Source organism: Neoarius graeffei, chromosome 27 (assembly GCF_027579695.1).
Source record: "Neoarius graeffei isolate fNeoGra1 chromosome 27, fNeoGra1.pri, whole genome shotgun sequence".
Classification (NCBI taxonomy): domain Eukaryota; kingdom Metazoa; phylum Chordata; class Actinopteri; order Siluriformes; family Ariidae; genus Neoarius; species Neoarius graeffei.
In genome coordinates, this window is record NC_083595.1 from 32,102,044 (window position 1) to 32,122,759 (window position 20,716).

At 41.9% G+C, this 20,716-nt stretch overlaps 1 protein-coding gene across 2 annotated transcripts in view; it reads left to right on the plus strand.

Moving 5' to 3' along the window:
* The first annotated feature begins 7,839 nt into the window (after positions 1 to 7,839).
* Positions 7,840 to 20,716, plus strand: part of adamtsl5 (ADAMTS like 5) — a 45,159-nt gene continuing 32,282 nt past the window's right edge. For both annotated transcript variants that reach the window (XM_060911331.1, XM_060911332.1), the window contains exons 1-3: positions 7,840 to 7,930; positions 8,174 to 8,711; positions 16,908 to 16,980. In XM_060911331.1, the coding sequence (XP_060767314.1) occupies positions 8,692 to 8,711; positions 16,908 to 16,980 (93 nt within the window). In that variant the 5' untranslated portion in view covers positions 7,840 to 7,930; positions 8,174 to 8,691. The remainder of the gene's footprint in view (positions 7,931 to 8,173; positions 8,712 to 16,907; positions 16,981 to 20,716) is intronic.

The following is a 20,716-nucleotide window of genomic DNA, read 5'->3' on the forward strand; positions in this document are numbered from 1 at the left end:
TTGCAGTGCAAGCTGGAGGTGAGTTGGAAATAAAGTTTTATTGTTAAGGGGCGTCCACTCAGGAAGAGACTAGCGATGATGATGTGCAGACTCTGACGTCTCCACTTATGTCTTGAGAACTACCTTTGCTAATAAATATTCATGATGAAAGTGCTACCTGATTGGCTGGTGGAAAAGAGGGGTTGGGTGAGCAGTGGCTCATTATCATGGAAAGGAACAGACACTCAAATCAGCTGTTTTGAACAGGACTGTTTAGACAGGGGCAGCACGGTGTCACCTAACAGCAAGAAGGTTCTGGGTTTGAGCCCAGCGACCGACAAGGGCCTTTCCGTGTGGAGTCTGAATGTTCTCCCGGTGTCTGCGGGGGTTTCCTCTGGGTGTTCCGGTTTCCCCCACCATCCAAAGACATGCAGGTTAGGCTAATTGGTGACTCTAAATTGACCGTAGGTGTGAATGTGAGTGTGAATAGTTGTTTGTCTCTATGTTTCAGCCCTGCGATGACCTGGCGACTTGTCCAGGGTGTACCCTGCCTCTCGCCCATAGTCAGCTGGGATAGGCTCCAGCTTGCCCTTGACCCTGTGGTTACAGATAATGGATGGATGGATGTTTAGACAGGATTACCCCTTTTGGCCAACAGGGAACGGGTCCTGTTCTGATTCGCGCACCAAAATTTTGAACTTTTCAGAGCATTTTGACCAAAAACAAATTGGTTTGGAACTTGAAAATTTGGTTCCCAGCTGGAACCAAAACATAGCTTATTTTTCCAGTATGAACCATGACAACATCAGTGGGTGTGTTATTAATTTGGGGACAAAGCAGAGTACAACAATGAAGAACGCAACAGAAAAGGACACATCTTCAGAAAAAATGGAATGAGAACAAATATCTACAATAACCGAAGAAAAGCTTGCAGGTAATCAATTCATTCTGCCATCTTGCTACCACTGTTTACTCCCATTGTGAATTGCTCAACACCCTCCATTCATGACGCAGACTTGAATACAATGGTTCTGTCAAAACTGGTGAAAATGTGACCCAGTTCACTGGGTGGCACCAAGGTTCAAAGAATCATGAATGGAACTGGTTCAATAACCCGTTCCCTGTTGGTCGAACAGGTGTAACCTACCTTTTGTTTCAAGAACCTATGGGTTCTTGAAATGAAATGGTAATTTCAAACCTTTTCGACCAACAGGGAATGGGTTCTTGAGCCGGTTCTGTTCAGGATTCTTTGAACCTTCATGTCATGAGAAGAATGCTGTGGTGTGGTATTTTGACCAAAGCATGCCACAGATATTTCATGAAGACTTCAAGGAACTGTGTCAACTTGTGGAAAAGGGGTATGTCACCTTTCAGATTGTCTGTAAACCCCTCACACCCACTGATGTTGTCCATCAATCCATCCATCAATCCATTATCCATAACTGCATATCCTGTGCAGGGTCACAGGCAAGCTGGAGCCTATCCCAGCTGACTATGGGCGAGAGGCGGGGTACACCCTGGACAAGTCGCCAGATCATCGCAGGGTTAACACATAGAGACAAACAACCATTCACACTCACATTCACACCTACGGTCAATTTAGAGTCACCAATTAACCTAACCTGCATGTCTTTGGACTGTGGGGGAAACCGGAGGACACAGAGGAAACCCACACAGACACGGGGAGAACATGCAAAGTCCACACAGAAAGGCCTTCATCGGCCACTGGGCTTGAACCCACACAGCAAAATCCACATACCCAAATTAACACTGTCAGATTTAATTTCAACACTTTTAAAGTGTCTATATGGGTCCACCCCATGAGAGTTAATTTAACTCTTTTTGCAGTGTTGGTACCTTAACACTAATTTGGTGTCATTTTTCACTCTTTTTGGAGTTAAAAGTTAACACTTATTAACAACATCCAGTGTTAGTTTTTCTCAACACTGATATGTAGTGTTAGACATTAACTCTCTCAGAGGATCATTTGTTGACTATAAAAGTGTTAGCCCCATAACACTTAAAAGGTGTAAATACAGCTCTTCCTGGAAATGATTTTCAAATTAAAGTTTGCTGAAATAAAGGTGGACATATTTTGTGTTTTACAATTAAACATTTATTTTAAACATTTGCACCCCCAAAAAATGAAGTCACATTAAAAAATTTAACAATATGGAACAATATATGTCCTTTCACTCTCATTAGAATATTGCTTCTGAAATGGTCTAAAGTAAGTCAACTGGTCAACAAAAATCAAAGCATGTTCATTACTTTGTTCCTGTATACAGTATGCATGAAAGTGTTCATCAAAATAAACGCAGGTCATTAGCACGGTCCCTCATGCAGCAGTCGGTGAAGTGCGCATAGATCTTCTGGCTTTAGCCAATCGATGTGTGTCTATGCAGTGGGCGGGGTGACATGAACACTTCAAGTGTAAAACCCAGGATCGGAGTTAAGAGTTAGAAGTTCAGAGTTAGTATTTATACAATTACACTGACAGGTTTGATTTAGTGACGCTTTGTTTTTACACCCGATTTTGACACCAACTACTTATCAACTGAAGTCAAATATAATGGATTTAACTCTATCAGAGTAAAATTAACTCTACTTTTGCTCAAATTTCACTAACACCCAAAATTTAACACTTCTGAATTTGCTGTGCAGAACCACTATAGGATGATTTGGGAAGATAATTAGTTCAGAGCAGGCTCGAATCAGGAATGCCCCTGTGATTGTGTTTGGAGAAATCAGATAGTGGTGTAGCAGTTAGCACTATTGCCTCACAGCAAGAAGGTCCTGGGTTCGAGCCCAGCAGCCGATGAGGGCCTTTCTGTGTGGAGTTTTCATGTTCTTCCTGTGTCTGCATGGGTTTCCTCCGGGTGCTCTGGTTTCCCCCACAGTCCAAAGACATGCAGCTTGGTAGCTCTAAATTGACTGTACGGTGGTGCTTGAAAGTTTGTGAACCCTTTAGAATTTTCTATATTTCTGCATAAATATGACCTAAAACAAAATCAGATTTTCACACAAGTCCTAAAAGCAGATAAAGAGAACCCAGTTAAACAAATGAGACAAAAATATTATACTTGGTCATTTATTTATTGAGGAAAATTATCCAATATTACATATCTGTGAGTGGCAAAAGTATGTGAACCTTTGCTTTCAGTATCTGGTGTAACCCCCTTGTGCAGCAATAACTAGAACTAAACGTTTCCGGTAACTGTTGATCAGTCCTGCACACCGGCTTGGAGGAATTTTAGCCCATTCCTCCATACAGAACAGCTTCAACTCTGGGATGTTGGTGGGTTTCCTCACATGAACTGCTCGCTTCAGGTCGTTCCACAACATTTCTATTGGATTAAGGTCAGGACTTTGACTTGGCCATTCCAAAACATTAACTTTATTCTTCTTTAATCATTCTTTGGTAGAACGACTTGTGTGCTTAGGGTTGTTGTCTTGCTGCATGACCCACCTTCTCTTGAGATTCAGTTCATGGACAGATGTCCTGACATTTTCCTTTAGAATTTGCTGGTATAATTCAGAATTCATTGTTCCATCAATGATGGCAAGCTGTCCTGGCCCAGATGCAGCAAAACAGGCCCAAACCATGAAACAGGCCCCACCATGTTTCACAGATGGGATAAGGTTCTTATGCTGGAATGCAGTGTTTTCCTTTCTCCAAACATAACGCTTCTCATTTAAACCAAAAAGTTCTATTTTGGTCTCATCCATCCACAAAACATTTTTCCAATAGCCTTCTGGCTTGTCCACGTAATCTTTAGGAAACTGCAGACAAGCAACAATGTTCTTTTTGGAGAGCAGTGGCTTTCTCTTTGCAACCCTGCCATGCACACCATTGTTGTTCAGTGTTCTCCTGATGGTGGACTCATGAACATTAACATTAGCCAATGTGAGAGAGGCCTTCAGTTGCTTAGAAGTTACCCTGGGGTCCATTGTGACCTTGCCGACTATTACACACCTTGCTCTTGGAGTGATCTTTGTTGGTCGAGCACTCCTGGGGAGGGTAACAATGGTCTTGAATTTCCTCCATTTGTACACAATCTGTCTGACTGTGGATTGGTGGAGTCCAAACTCTTTAGAGATGGTTTTGTAACCTTTTCCAGCCTGCTGAGCATCAACAACGCTTTTTCTGAGGTCCTCAGAAATCTCCTTTGTTCGTGCCATGATACACTTCCACAAACATGAGTTGTGAAGATCAGACTTTGATAGATCCCTGTTCTTTAAATAAAACAGGGTGCCCACTCACACCTGATTGTCATCCCATTGATTGAAAACACCTGACTCTAATTTCACCTTCAAATTAACTGCTAATCCTAGAGGTTTACATACTTTTGCCACTCACATATGTAATATTGGATCATTTTCCTCAATAAATAAATGACCCAAGTATATATATATATTTTTGGTCTCATTTGTTTAACTGGGTTCTCTTTATGTACTTTTAGGACTTGTGTGAAAATCTGATTTTGTTTTATATGGAATCAATTTTGTGCCAAAATGTTCATACAATACTTTTGAAATATCTCACAAAAACGACAAATCAAAATACAAAAAAACAAAAAAAGTCAATTTTTTTAGACTGGCAAACAAATTATTCGTGTAATCGTGCAAAATATCAGTCTATTACTCTTCAGAAATCTTTTATTTTTGTTCCGCGTCTTTCTCAATTTTGTTTGACGTAATTTATTTTGGTTGCGATTCCAGCTTTCTCATTTGCGCTCCCTGACTTTTTGCTTGCAGCTTTGGCACAAACTTCACGTGTGGGTGGGCTGTCCAGGAATGCATTCCCATTGGCTAACTTGTGTTTGACTGACAGCTACGCTCAGCCATTCCCTACTCGGATTCTGGCGGACTGTTTGACGAGTGACCGATCCATTGATGGTAAAGAAGGATCGAGTGGACTTCAGTGGTGACTATGATATTGAATTAATTCAACAAAGTGTAAGTGTGGGACAAATGTGTTGTATGTGTTGCAGTAGCGCACATTATGCAGGCGTGTTTAACGTTAGCAAGACAGCTATTATATTGGGTAGTGGAGCTAAGGCTAACATTTGACTTGCCACGAAACACCTGCATAATGTGCACTACTGCAACACATACAACACATTTGTCCCGCACTTACACTTTGTTGAATTAATTCAATATCATAGTCGCCACTGAAGTCCACTCGATCCTTGTTTACCGTCAATGGATTGGTCACTCGTCAAACAGTCCACCAGAATCCAAGTAGGAAATGGCCGCAACAGCCTTCGGGGGAATCGCTGAGCGTAGCTGTCAGTCAAACACAAGTTACCCAATGGGAATGCATTCTTGGACAGCCCACCCACACACCGGCGCTTTAAGGGGGGGCTTCGGGGGGCTCAAGCCCCTGGGCCACAGCCAATCAGGGGCCTCTTAAAAGGGCCTTGTAATATTAATAAAATAATAAACTGTCGGAATCGTGGACCTACATTAATGTACGGATAGAAATAAGGTTATAAATAAATGAGCGCACAGTAGCCTGCTGTAAGAGACATGGTGGATGTGGTTCGTGAAACGAACACCCACAACTGTACCAGAATAAAATGTAACAAAATGTAACGTCACGCACGAAAGCGCGCCAAAGACTGCAGACTACAGACTACTGAGACACAAATTTAGAGGCTTTGAAAGATGAAGCGTTCACATGTTAGCGGGGCGCATAAAAGGAAAAAAAAAGAGAGAGATGCAGGTAATGATAGAATCGTTGCCTAAAGTCACAAACTTTAGCCTATAATTTTCACAGTTTGGGCAGCAGACAGAGTAAGCATACTAAGGGGAATAGCAATACAAAGCTAGCGCATATCCACATTTCTCGCTAGATGTGTTGGGTGTGTTGTTAACCCGTGTGGATTTAAGTGAAATACTTGAGAAGTTCTGTGGTCAAGACAACGTTTTAAGGTAAGGACACTTGATTATTAATGTTTGCCCGCCGTGGCTTGTTGTTGACGAAAGGCCCACATGATTTTGCCTTATGCAGTTACTGCTAGCGTCATGCTTTGAACTAGGTTAAGCTCATTTGCGCTAAAGGATGGGTTTATTGAAGGACTTTGATGTAGCTAGTTTTTTTTTAAAAAATCGTATGCTCAAAACAGTATGCCCGTGTTCATCATGTTTAACTTTTTTCTTGATGGAGTGCGTGAAATATTGTTGCAAGTGGTATTTCGATGCAGTCATGTCAAAAAGGCAGTTGAATGCACGGTCTTATTCAAGGAGAAGGAAGACTTGCATGATGCTTGAACATAGATCGGTAAAATAGACCCTAGTAGGACTTGGTTTCGTGTATTTCGGTCTGTAGAGTTATGAGTTTGGCTGCTGTCCATGGTGTTTACGTTTCATGTGGCCACCGAGCCAAGTACCTTGACTTGCAGTGAATGTTTGTTTTCATGCCGCCGAGCTATTTTTATGTATTTTATTTCTTAAAAGGACTTGTCTGTAGGTGTGTGTGTTTTATGTTTACAACACATAGGTCTACATTATAGCGCACGCGCGCTTGTGTGGTTATCTCTGGCCATGCCCCTGCATGAAAGTTCTGCATCACTGCCCTGTCGGTGGTAATAATCAGAACCGGCTCTGTAATGATAAAGCGCGCGTTCTTCTCTCCCTCTATGGTCGGACGTGTTGAGCGATGTGAGCGTGGGCCTTGCGCAGCTACGCTGAGCCAAACGTAACCTATCGTAGGCTTCTAGGCTAATTATGCGCTTACGCTGTAAATGCTTGACACGTATTGCAAATAAAATAAGAGTGTTTTCCTGGCCAACGGTAAGGGTAGGGTTGACAGGTAGCCTATGAGGGGCCTCAAAAAACCCAGTAGTGGGGGCGTCGTGGCTCAGGTGGATAAGGCGCCATACCATAAATCCGGGGACCCGGGTTCGATTCCGGCCCGAGGTCATTTCCCGATCCCTCCCCATCTCTCTCTCCCGCTCATTTCCTGTCTCTACACTGTCCTATCCAATAAAGGTGCAAAAAGCCCAAAAAAATATCTCATTCATCTCTAGCCGCTTTATCCTTCTACAGGGTCGCAGGCAAGCTGGAGCCTATCCCAGCTGACTACGGGCGAAAGGCAGGGTACACCCTGGACAAGTCGCCAGGTCATCAGACAACCATTCACACTCACTTTAGAGCCTCCAGTTAACCTAACCTGCATGTCTTTGGACTGTGGGGGAAACCGGAGCACCCGGAGGAAACCCACGGGGAGAACATGCAAACTCCACACAGAAAGGCCCTCGCCGGCCCTGGGCTCGAACCCAGGACCTTCTTGCTGTGAGGCGACAGCGCTAACCACTACACCACCGTGCTGCCCAAAAAAATATCTTTAAAAAAAAAAAACCAGTAGCCCCTGGGCCACGGGTGTTGATAAAGCGCCCCTGCACCCACACATGAAGTTTGTGCCAAAACTGCAAGCAAAAAGTCAGGGAGCGCAAACGAGAAAGCTGGAATCGCAACCAAAATAAATTACGACAAACAAAACTGAGAAAGACGCGGAACAAAAATAAAAGGTTTCTGAAGAGTAATAGACTGATATTTTTGTACGATTACATGAATAATTTGTTTGCCAGTCTAAAAAAAAATGATTTTTTTTTTTATTTTGATTTGTCGTTTTTGTTTGATATTTCAAAAATATTGTATGAACATTTTGGCACAAAATTGATTCCATAGAATCAGGTCGAATAGAACGGGAAATCACTACTGTAATTTTTTTTCCTAGAAACTTTGATGGCTGGAGCCATGAGAGTAGAACACTACAGAAGAAGAAACTCCAGTGTGGAGCCGGTGCAGTATAATAAAACCGGGCCACGTTAGGAGTGAAAGCGGTGAAATCTGGCAACCCTGAGCCGAGTAGAGTGGAAGGAAAGCGGAGTCTCAGGTGAGAAGCGGCGGTGCTGTGCTGTAGAGCGCGTGCCACACACTGCAGGTAAACTCACACACACACACACACACCCCGTCTTCCTAAAGAATTAATAAGATAAATCACTGCTTTATTATTTTATTCACTTCTTTTTAACAGTTAAAAACGTTTTGTTAATTAACTTATACATTTGAATTCCTCATAAAGCTGAAATTCTTGTTTTTATGCCTATGTTGGTGGATTTAATTGTTGTTGTTTGTTGTTTGTTGTTGTTGTGAATGCCTCATTTCCAATATGATATCCACACAGCAGTCCTAATAAGCAGCTTTAAGAGATCCAGCTTCTTCAAAGCTCCACCAGATCCTTGTTTAACAGAGATCTACTGATGGTGGTGATGGCAAGTGGTCTGTTTGTGCTCCATCTAAAGTCCATGTGCCAGAAGGTTTCCACAAATCATCTGCTTGCTGTCAGTTGATGGGGAGTTGAAGTTGTACTGACTGGAAAACTAGCACCTGGCACCCCAGAAAACCAAGAATGATTGCCTCCTAAACACTTCATGCTTCCAGCACAGCCCTCTGTCCTGGATTTGACACCTTCCTGTAGACCCCAGATGTGAGAAGATGTTGGACTTTCGGTCTGGTTCATAACCAGCTAGAAAAGTGTTCCACTTCTTCTGTCCTGGATGTGTTATGGATGTCATGAAGTGCACTTTCTGGTTGAAAATAAACACCACCGGGATCCGACAGTTCCCAGACTGTTTTCAATGATTCCTCATTCAGATTTGTAGAAGATTAATAACATTGTGATTGACTTGACAAGGAGCTAGGATGCCAAAACAGCACTGCAGGTATGCTACTTTCTTTTTTTGAGGGGGATTTGATCATACTTTGATAAAGCTGCATGAGTGAACAGAGGTGGAGCATCAAGCATCAATCCAGATGTCAGTTTAATCTCTGTCAGGTTAGCACATGTGCCTTCTGTTGTACTATAAATTTATGAATTGACTTTACCCTGCCAGTTAAGGTCACAGAAGGTACATATGGATCTTTTTTTTTTTCTTGTTCTGTTTATTTTTTTCCCATCCTCACTACAAGAGTAGTGTGTTCTCAAATTGCACAGAATGTCATTCAAATGTCAGGAATATTTTTTGGACAAAGACAAGATCAAACCTGTGAAGTAGATAGCATGGAACGTATACTCGGTTACTGTTCTTCTTTCGGGTGGGGAAAGTGGGTCCAACTTGACATTATTTATACGCTGAGGTTTGGATTAAATCTGTTCCATTCTGGACCTCGTTTCCAGAACCAGTCTTATTGATGCATCAAAGACGCTCGATCATTTCTGATGTTTAATCCTAAAATGCTGGAACAAGATTCTTCTCTCAGTCCTGCCATGTATTTAAACTGAGTGAACATTTATGTAATGGTGTTTAATAATGCACACAGAATTAGACTGATCAGAGACATCACTGGAGTGTTGTACAGGTTCGAGAGAGAGCAGAAGTCACGTATTCACCTGCTCTCTGCAGGTTTGAACAACGTACTCTGTTTTATGTTAATGATTGTGCTTTATGACCTCGTCATAGCCTTTTAGCGTCGGGCTTCTTGACCCCAGGAAGCCTTTGACCTCAATTCAGTTCAAATATGCAGGAAGTCTCTCTGCGTGCTGCTGTGTTGTGCCTTTTGTCTTCGACTGAACATGCTGTGACCTCCTTTGGGTGCCTGATGCACCTCCACCAATTAACTGTGAGGAGGGAAAACAATCAGCAGAAATCCTCAGTACAGATATATTTTATGAACATAACCCCAAAATGTAAATAATCAGCTCAGAATTTAAAGCTAGACTGCCTTTCAAATTTTTCAAGTGTAGGTCATAAAAAGAATTTTCCCTGACACCCGATTATTTTTGTTTAGTGGACCGAAAGCTACTGAATTCGAATCACTGACTTCCAATTTTATTCGTTTTTTAAAAAATAGAACAATTATTGAATTTACGGCCACATGGCCCTAAATCCTCCGCTATTTTTTCCTGTTTCACCATGACCCTATTCAAGATACTACGTCATGCATCATGTGGTGGGCTTTCCCCGGTTGCACAAGGCATTGTGGGATACAAATTTGAAGCAGGAGAGAAAAAAGGAGGATGTGAATGAAACGTGAAAGACCGACTACGGTAACGGAAAGTGAGAAGAAAAGATGTTATGTTGCAAAGGAAAGGAAACGCAGGACCAAACTAATAAATATCAGCGGTCAGCGAGCACCTCGGTGTGATCAGCTGTTCGTTTAGCGACAGAATGATGGAACGGTCAGTGCACGGTCAAGATAAACCTATAGATGGCAGTAATGCAACGCTGTGGATGCCAGCTGCCGTAAAACCCAGAAGAAGAAGAAGAACGAAACCTGCGCACGTGCACACGGATTTCCTCTGTGTGCTTGACTGCATGAAAGTGAGCCATTTCATGCACATTATTTGCTCAGGAATCCTCTCAAATTAAATAACTTCCCAGCCACAGGATGGCCTCATATTTTGTGAGATGTTACAGAAATAATCACAAAGTATCACAATGACCAAATTTCAGAGGGAACTAAATTTCACCGATTTTATGAAATCGAAAGGCCGTCTAGCTTTAAATATGTGCAATGATATTCCTAAATTTTCCACTCACAGAACACATTTATTTAAAAATGATCATTAGATATTAGATTTAAGTTATTTAGGTCTGGATAAAGCCCATGCAATTCAAGTGTCAAATAATCTCTCTGATTAAGTTGGCTTGCAATTTCCACTACTCTAACCAAAAAAAAAGGGGGCTTCACAGATCGCTGGGCATCTCCAGCCCCCACTTTTAGAACCATGGAGTTAGAGAAACACTTTGATAAATCATTGATTTCTCCCACATGCATTTTGAAACTGTGGATAAACAGCAGCTCCTCAGATTGGTGTCTGATCACTGGAGTGTGTGAGGGAGATACAGATCGTGGGTGGCTACCGTTCTGGTACACGGCCCAAATGAACCTGTCTGGAACAGAACTGTTTGAAACCATAAAAAGATAAGCACAAGATGAGATGTTTCAACAGAAAATAAGCTTTGATCAGTCTCCTGAGACATGCAAACCAACTTTTTTTAAGCAAGTAAGAGCACAACATTGCCAGGAAGAAAGGCAGGAATTTCCCACACTGTAAAGAGTTTATGTGGCGCTCTTAATTTAGTGAGTCAGGCTGGCTTGCTCAGGCAATCAGTAGAAAAACATTTCGACACGGTCACGTAAACATTCCCTGATGAAAGCATCGCGCAGGATCAGGACACGGTTTCAGAAAGATTTGTGTTCAGGAAGAGGTTAACCCAATCTGCATACATTTTAGCCATGAAACCATGCTGACTGGATTTTATAGGTGCTATTATATGTAATGTATAATGAAAAAGGATGGTATAATGATCCTGTCCAGTTACTGTGAGAATCGGCTTTCTCTTTGAACAGAGAAGTTAATGATCTTTTAGAGTTTCAGCTGGAATTCCTGACCTTGGCTTCTTCACTCATGGGACATCATTGTCATGGCAGGCTGGACAGAATTATTTGCTGTTATTAATGGTGTTTCTGTGACCCAGGGTCAAAGGGCCATTGTTAGAGAGGCTGAAGAGTCTCATCTCTGTCAGATTTTTTTTTTTTTTTTTGCCTTCTTGCAGTTGCCATATTGAATTCTACACAGTGATAGGACACACAGCTATGCCACTCAGAATTGGTTTTATCTCTGTGTTTTGTAACACATAATTAGAAACCTTAAACTAAAAAAAATCATGGCGTGACATCATACAATTTAATAATTATTATGCTTCTAACTAAAACAGTTTTCATGACAAGAAGAAATCACTGAATTGTGGCCATAATGAACACATTGCTAACAACATTTTCACTATAATGTGGTGTTTTTTGCTCAATAGCAAATGCTGTGACATAAAACGGTAAAGCAACATGCTTGGTACAATTTTCCATTAGCCACGTTGTTATCTCATCTCATCTCATTATCTCTAGCCGCTTTATCCTGTTCTACAGGGTCGCAGGCAAGCTGGAGCCTATCCCAGCTGACTACGGGCGAAAGGCGGGGTACACCCTGGACAAGTCGCCAGGTCATCACAGGGCTGACACATAGACACAGACAACCATTCACACTCACATTCACACCTACGGTCAATTTAGAGTCACCAGTTAACCTAACCTGCATGTCTTTGGACTGTGGGGGAAACCGGAGCACCCGGAGGAAACCCACGCGGACACGGGGAGAACATGCAAACTCCGCACAGAAAGGCCCTCGCCGGCCACGGGGCTCGAACCCGGACCTTCTTGCTGTGAGGCGACAGCACTAACCACTACACCACCGTGCCGCCCAGCCACGTTGTTATGTGAAGTGAAATCACGTATCAGTAGGTGTAATTATTAGCGGTATAACAACTGGAAAATTTGGATCAGTGCATTGATTGATTGAAATGAATCGAGGCAGCAATCGTTAAAAGCAGACGGCCTTTCAATTTCTTCAATTTCAATCGGTGAAATTTAGTTCCCTCTGAAATTTGGTCATTGTGATACATGTTTATTTCTGTAATATCTAAAAAAAAAAAAAACACCAGGCCATTCTGTGGCTGGGAAGTTATTTAATTTGAGGGGATTCCTGAGCAAATAATGTGCATGAAATCGCTCGCTTCGCGCAGTCAAGTGGACAGAAGAAGTCCGTGTGCACATACGCAGATTTACCTGCTTCTTCTTCTTTTCCGTTTTATCGCAGCTAGCATCCAGTGTTGCATTACTGCCATCTACAGGTTTATCTTGACCGTGCACTGACAGTTCCATCATTCTGTCGCTAAACGAACAGCTGATCAAAACGAGGTGCTCGCTGACCGCTGATATTTATTAGTTTGGTCCTGCGTTTCCTTTCCTTTGCAACATAACGTCTTTTCTTCTCGCTTTCTGTTACTGTAGTCAGTCTTTCACATTTCATTCGCACACTCACATCCTCCATATTTCTCTCCTGTTTCAGATTTGTATCCCACAATGCCTTGTGCGACCGGGGAAAGCCCACCACGTGATGCATGACGTAGTATCTTGAATTGGGTCATGGTGAAACAGGAGAAAATAGTGAAGGATTTAGGGCCATGTGGCCAGAAATTCATTAATTGTCCTATTTTTTAAAAAAAATAATAAAATTGGAAGTCAGTGATTTGAATTCAGTAGCTTTTGGTCCACGAAACAAAAATAATTGGGCGTCAGGGAAGATTCTTTTTTATGACTTGCACTTGAAAAATCTGAAAGGCAGTCTAGCTTTAATTGAATATCATTGATGATTGATTATAGAGTGATTATTATTGAAAAAGGTAAGAAAGCTGCTGTGGAAATCTACATTTTAAAAAGTCTAGATTAAACTGCTGTGGAAATGGACTCGTAAGGTGAATTGGCTGTAAGTCTGATCTTAAAAATAGTCTTTCTCTGCATCATCATCGTATGGGAATGAAGTGCAGGTCTTCCCCACATTCAGTAGTGTGGCTAACGCGACTGCAAAGCTCTACGAGCTATTGGTCTGGCCAAGATATTAAGCCCAACCGTTTCCCAGAGCCCGTGGTTGACCCGCCTCCCTGAAATGCCTCAGTTTGCTACTGGTCGAAGCCAGAAAAGGCTGTGACGAAGCTTAAACCAATCACATCACTCTTTCCTCTGACGTATGTGACGCGACGGGGCTAACTGGTAGATTAAACTCTTACCGAAGCCGGTCGGGAGCAAGGCGAAAACGTCCTTCCTTTCAATAAATACCTCCAGGGCTGCTCTTTGCTCCGTTTTCAATGAGAACTTCCCGTTGAATGCTTTCAACACAGCATCTACCGCTGTGTCAAAGGCTTGCCGCTGCTCCATGTTCGTAATGTTTCTAGTGAATGAAGCGCTTCCGGCATAGATTGTGTAAACAATCTATGGCTTCCGGTCGCAGTTCTACTACGTCACTGCCTTGAACACGCCTCTACCCAGGGCCGTTGGAGATGCTCAAAGTTGATTGGTTCCCGATTTTTCGGGAGCTTGGAAGAGCTGTAGATAGCTTGCCTTGCCAGACTAAGCTCGCAACAGGCCCTCATGTTGCGTCACGCTTAGGATGGGCGGGCCCAGGCTACACATTCAGTGGTATTGTTAAATATTGACTCGTTGCCTTAAGTATCAAAATCATATTGATATCATATGTGGAAGCCTGAGATTTACACACTTAATAATTATCATGTTTGTAACCAGAACAATGTGTGTTTTACATGCTCATGCTACGGAACACTTGAGAGAAGTTTTACACCAAAACATTGATTAAAATTATTTTTAAATTATATAACAACCTGCTTTAGTCTTGAAAAGCTCAAACTCTATTAAAGTCTATTAAAGCTCAAAACCTTGTGGCTCAATATCATAAAATCACAGAATTGTCAGTTTAAATCTTATCATTCCAAGCTGAGCTGTTATTGCAAGCATTAATTGTTTAATTGTAACTAAATCTACTGTTTTATTTTCTAGCCTGTGCGTGTGTATATATCAATTTTCTTTCTTTATATTTATGTCTACAGCATTTAGCACACACCCTTATCCAAAGCGATGTAGTCTCATTGAAAAACATATTACCTAATACAAGTAGGTCAGGATCGATCCCATTAAGCTACACTATCAGCAATAAGGGTACAGTAGGAGTCCATTTCTGTCTCCCAAGGCACAATCTACACTAATGTACCCTGTAGGGCACATTACTGGACTTCAAAGTAACTGTGTGTACCTTTTTAGGGCCAAACGGGTACATATATGTTCCCAATCAGTATATAAAAGGTACAAATACAGTGGTGCTTGAAAGTTTGTGAACCCTTTAGAATTTTCTATATTTCTGCATAAATATGACCTAAAACATCATCAGGTTTTCACACAAGTCCTAAAAGTAGATAAAGAGAACCCAGTTAAACAAATGAGACAAAAATATTATACTTGGTCATTTATTTATTGATGAAAATGATCCAATATTACATATCTGTGAGTGGCAAAAGTATGTGAACCTTTAGGATTAGCAGTTAATGTGAAGGTGAAATTAGAGTCAGGTGTTTTCAATCAATGGGATGACAATCAGGTGTGAGTGGGCACCCTGTTTTATTTCAAGAACAGGGATCTATCAAAGTCTGATCTTCACAACACATGTTTGTGGAAGTGTATCATGGCACGAACATTCTGAGGACCTCAGAAAAAGCGTTGTTGATGCTCATCAGGCCGGAAAAGGTTACAAAACCATCTCTAAAGAGTTTGGACTCCACCAATCCACAGTCAGACAGATTGTGTACAAATGGAGGAAATTCAAGACCATTGTTACCCTCCCCAGGACCGGTCAACCAACAAAGATCGCTCCAAGAGCAAGGTGTGTAATAGTCAGCAAGGTCACAAAGGACCCCAGGGTAACTTCTAAGCAACTGAAGGCCTGTCTCACATTGGCTAATGTTCATGAGTCCACCATCAGGAGAACACTGAACAACAATGGTGTGCATGGCAGGGTTGCAAGGAGAAAGCCACTGCTCTCCAAAAAGAACATTGCTGCTCATCTGCAGTTTGCTAAAGATCACGTGGACAAGCCAGAAGGCTATTGGAAAAATGTTTTGTGGACAGATGAGACCAAAATAGAACTTTTTGGTTTAAATGAGAAGCGTTATGTTTGGAGAAAGGAAAACACTGCATTCCAGCATAAGAACCTTATCCCATCTGTGAAACATGGTGGTAGTAGTATCACGGTTTGGGCCTGTTTTGCTGCATCTGGGCCAGGACGGCTTGCCATCATTGATGGAACAATGAATTCTGAATTATACCAGCGAATTCTAAAGGAAAATGTCAGGACATCTGTCCATGAACTGAATCTCAAGAGAAGGTGGGTCATGCAGCAAGACAATAACCCTAAGCACACAAGTCGTTCTACCAAAGAATGGTTAAAGAAGAATAAAGTTAATGTTTTGGAATGGCCAAGTCAAAGTCCTGACCTTAATCCAATAGAAATGTTGTGGAACGACCTGAAGCGAGCAGTTCATGTGAGGAAACCCACCAACTCCTAGAGTTGAAGCTGTTCTGTACGGAGGAATGGGCTAAAAATTCCTCCAAGCCAGTGTGCAGGACTGATCAACAGTTACCGGAAACGTTTAGTTGCAGTTATTGCTGCACAAGGGGGTCACACCAGATACTGAAAGCAAAGGTTCACATACTTTTGCCACTCACAGATATGTAATATTGGATAATTTTCCTCAATAAATAAATGACCAAGTATAATATTTTTGTCTCATTTGTTTAACTGGGTTCTCTTTATCTACTTGTGTGAAAATCTGATTTTGTTTTAGGTCATATTTATGCAGAAATATAGAAAATTCTAAAGGGTTCACAAACTTTCAAGCACCACTGTAAGTACCTTAGAGGGTACTGCCTCAGCGACAAGCCGTTGTACCCCTAAAGGTACAATAATGTAATTTATTTGTTTTCTGAGAGTGTAAGACCATTATGCTAAGGAGTTAGCACAAGAAGTAAGAATGGCAAGAAAAGTGTATCTTATGTGTATACTCTTGATATACTGTATCTATTCCTCTATATCTATATCTTAGGATCACAGTGAAGAAATGGCCTTGTTCTTAAAGAATGGAGAATGAAAACAAGGAATGGAAATCTGAAAAAAAAACAGGCATTTAAAATGGCTCGTATAATAATAATAATAATAATAATAATAATAGAGCAGAGTATTCAGCTTCTCAGAAGTTATTCCAGGCATTTTTAGACACTAGCTAATATAGAGCTGATAAATGGAAACAATTTGCGTAAAATAGCTTTCTCAATAAATGCACAAAAGGAGGTCTCTTCATTTACTGGGAGATCAGTAGTGTAATGATGAGCACTTCTTCTGATTACTCTGATTATGTTATTTAAGAGGTTTCAGTCCAGCATGCCTGGTTATTAATTCTCAAAAGTCAAGGCCTGAATGGTTGTAATGGGCTTACACTGTTTGTTTGGTCTGCCTCTAGGAAACTGTCTCTGTTCCAGGCGCTCACCCTTGTTATGCTGTTGATGTCCCCGGATTGCCTGTCATCCCAGCAAGTAAGACAACCCCGGTTCTTCTTTTCCATCAAACCCTTCCTTCATTAGGAACGCCGGTCATGTCATGGCACAGTGTGACACTGAACGACAGCTCAACTCCATGCCAGAACACTTTATCCCCAAACTGCACAATTACTCCAAATTACACTTCATCCACAATCTCGTCTCATTTACAATAATTAGGTCTGGTATGAAAATCTGGGTCCATCAGAAATCCTCAGCCAGGCAGTTTCCATGATAACGTTTGAAAATCAAGCCGAGAGGATAGTGAGTGCAGCGCTAAGTGCGGTAATAGTATATTCTGACTGGCAGGTTTCCCTGTCAGAACTGTAGTGTAATACTTCATCAGTGTATCACTGCGCTCTTTCATCACTGATTATACAGCTGTCAGAGACAGGTTTCTATTGCGGAGAAAAAATTCTGCCTGCGTTTGCTTGATTGTCAGCAGGAACCTGTAGGAGGGGTTTAAAAGATCGACTCTTCCATACATTCCCTTTTCTTGTGGTTTAAGTGGTAGGTGTGGGACAGGCTGTCTGTACGGGGTGAATTTATTGCCCTCCGCTTGTTGTCCTTTGGCCCCCACACACTTTCTATCCTCTCAGGCCTGTCCAAGCTTTAAGTACCAAACACATTTGACTTGTTCTTAATAAACCCCTAATGTTCACATTCCACTTTATTAACATGTTACAGTTTTGCTATAAATATAAACCAGAACTAAACCTGGAACTCAGCCACTGCATGTCCGATTCATTTCAAGAATCACAATGCATTTCACCTACACATGATCAAACATTTATAGATCTTGATATAATAAAGTTTCTTGAAGATGGTATCCTGTAAATGTCTACCAGCCCTAAAGCAAGCCAGTGTATTTCTTCACATTCAGATTCCTCCTCAGCAGATCCAGTCCAAAGTCAGGATGTCTCCAGCTACATTGTCCCACGGGGAAAACTCCCATTCTGAAGGTTAAAGGTCGATTTCATTAATCCAGCTTGCCTACTGGCCCCATGGTGGTTTGTTATCAACACTAATTTGGGTCTTTGGCACTTTAATGAGGCCATTCTCAGGTCACTCTACAATAGGAAGTCACTGACTGCAGTTATAAATCTCTGTGCTGACCATGTTAGTGCAGTTTCGTATCATTTCCCGCTTGCCCACAGAAGGCTATGTGCTTAAACTACTTGTTATCAATGTATTATTTTTCATTGATTAATAGTTCAGAGAAATCTGCTTTAAGGGATTTTTTTTATTTCAGGTTCGACGCCACCCGGCTTTGGCATGTCATTTGGTAATGATATATGATATGAGGTTAAGGATGAAATATATGACTGTGTGCATGTTAAGTGTTAACGGAGAATGGAGGAGCATGTGTGAACATATGCATGAAAGTCTGAGCCAGTGAAACACACCTTTCATGAAGGTGCCCAGGTTTTATATCCATTGCCAGTACTGCTTATTTATGTTACATTCCACACAGTCCTTAACATTCTTCGTATTAGATATATGTAGCTAGCTGTTTTATTTTCAGTGAGGAATCAACTTGTTTTAATTGACCGACATAGCAAGGTGTGCAATTCTGATTACCAGGCTCTTCTCATGTTAACACACACACACACAAATATGCTCTAGTGATGGAATCAGGGTGGCCCCAGGGACCTGATGAAAGCTGCTGTCTCGTCTTGCTCCCTCACTGCCTGTTTGTCTCGGATCAAAGCCAGAGACGGATCTGAGAATGGCATTGTAATGTTATCCAGCAGGACAATTAATTCCCCTCTCCAGAGAAATGCTATATCAATACGACATGACTAATAATAAAGGATGCCACAATAGCTTGCTGACAATGTGGCTCTGTCTAATGCTAAGGAAATATATAAATGTTAGAGTCAGTCAAGCCATGCCAGTGAATAGGAAATGATTAATTCTGCCTGATATCAGATGTCCTTGGTGCTAATGCACCACACCTTTGTTGTTTTGTATAGTTCATTTGTATTTTACCTGGTATATTAGCCTAAAACTTCATGCTTTTGGTACACTTAAAGACTATTAAAATTGAAAACACTACTGGTTTAGAAAGAAAAAGTCTTGCTTGGTCTAAATATTACTTGAAGACTTTTACCAGTTTGTTCGTGTTAATTGAGATTCATCAGATCCAAGAGCAATATGGTGTCCCACAAGGTTCTGTTTTAGGCTACTTATTGTTCTGTCTTTATATCCAGCCCCTTGAACATCAGAAAAGTCACTGAATTGTCTTGCTGGTTTGTTGTAAGTATATTTGTGCGTAGGGGCGGCACGGTGGTGTAGTGGTTAGTGCTGTCGCCTCACAGCAAGAAGGTCCTGGGTTCGAGCCCCGTGGCCGGCGAGGGCCTTTCTGTGCGGAGTTTGCATGTTCTCCCTGTGTCCGCGTGGGTTTCCTCCGGGTGCTCCGGTTTCCCCCACAGTCCAAAGACATGCAGGTTAGGTTAACTGGTGACTCTAAATTGACCGTAGGTGTGAATGTGAGTGTGAATGGTTGTCTGTGTCTATGTGTCAGCCCTGTGATGACCTGGCGACTTGTCCAGGGTGTACCCCGCCTTTCGCCCGTAGTCAGCTGGGATAGGCTCCAGCTTGCCTGCGACCCTGTAGAACAGGATAAAGCGGCTAGAGATAATGAGATGAATGAGATGAGATATTTGTGCGTAGTATGTATCTTATTATTAAACTTACATAATGTGTACCAAGCCGAAGTTTGCCGTGAACTGCCCTTAGATTTGTACGCCAATTTACAGCTCAACAGTTAGGGTCTCCACCAACGTCAACATAATTTTAAAGAACCCCAGTTTCAGGCTTGTAGTACTCAAGTCCAGGACTTAGACTCGAGTCCGACTCGTGCCCTAATTTTAAGGACTCATGACTCGACTTGGACTTGAGCACTGATGACTCGGACTTGGACTCATGCATTGACTGCATTCGGACTCGTAAACTGGAGATGAGGACTCGGATTTTTTTCTTTATTTTTTGTAACATGCCATAATAATTTGGCATACAATATTTATATCTACATTAATTTTTGTACTAATTTCATGCAAGAGTGTCACACCTGTGCACCTCGGTACGTGTATCAGGTAGACTCTCAGGCGCACTCCGGACAGCGCACGTACCAAGCGGACTCTCTCGCGCACGCCGTAAATAACTCGCACCTGCACAGGATTAAGGCGCAATCAGTGCGTCTGTATAAAAACTGTGAAAACACACTTACTTTGCGAAGTATTGAGTTGCGTTGCTGATACGTTACCGAGCCTTATTTCCTTGTTTGCTTTCCTGATCCCTGATTTCCTGTTTCTTGTCTTTGATTCTGCCGAGTCTACGATAGCCTGTTTGTGTCTCGCTCGACCTGTCGCCTGGTTCGCTGTTTTACGATTTTGCCTGCCATTCTGGATTGCTTACTGTCTTCACTTGTATTAATAAACACACCTTCTGCACTTACATCCATCTCCCAACCATCTCTGACAGAATACTTCGCACTCCCTGATAAAGAGAAGCACATTCACCTGTTCATACGTCATGTTCAGGAACAAACTAATGTTAATGGTGCTAAGACAGCCACCGTGAAATGGTGCGGTTGGAGTGTTGTTCTTGGACTTGACTCGGATCAATAGTGGACTCGACTCAAAATTTTTTTTTAATGACTGGGACTTAAATGCTGGAGACTCGAGACTGGACTCGGACTCGAGGTTTAGTGACTCGACTACAACGCTGC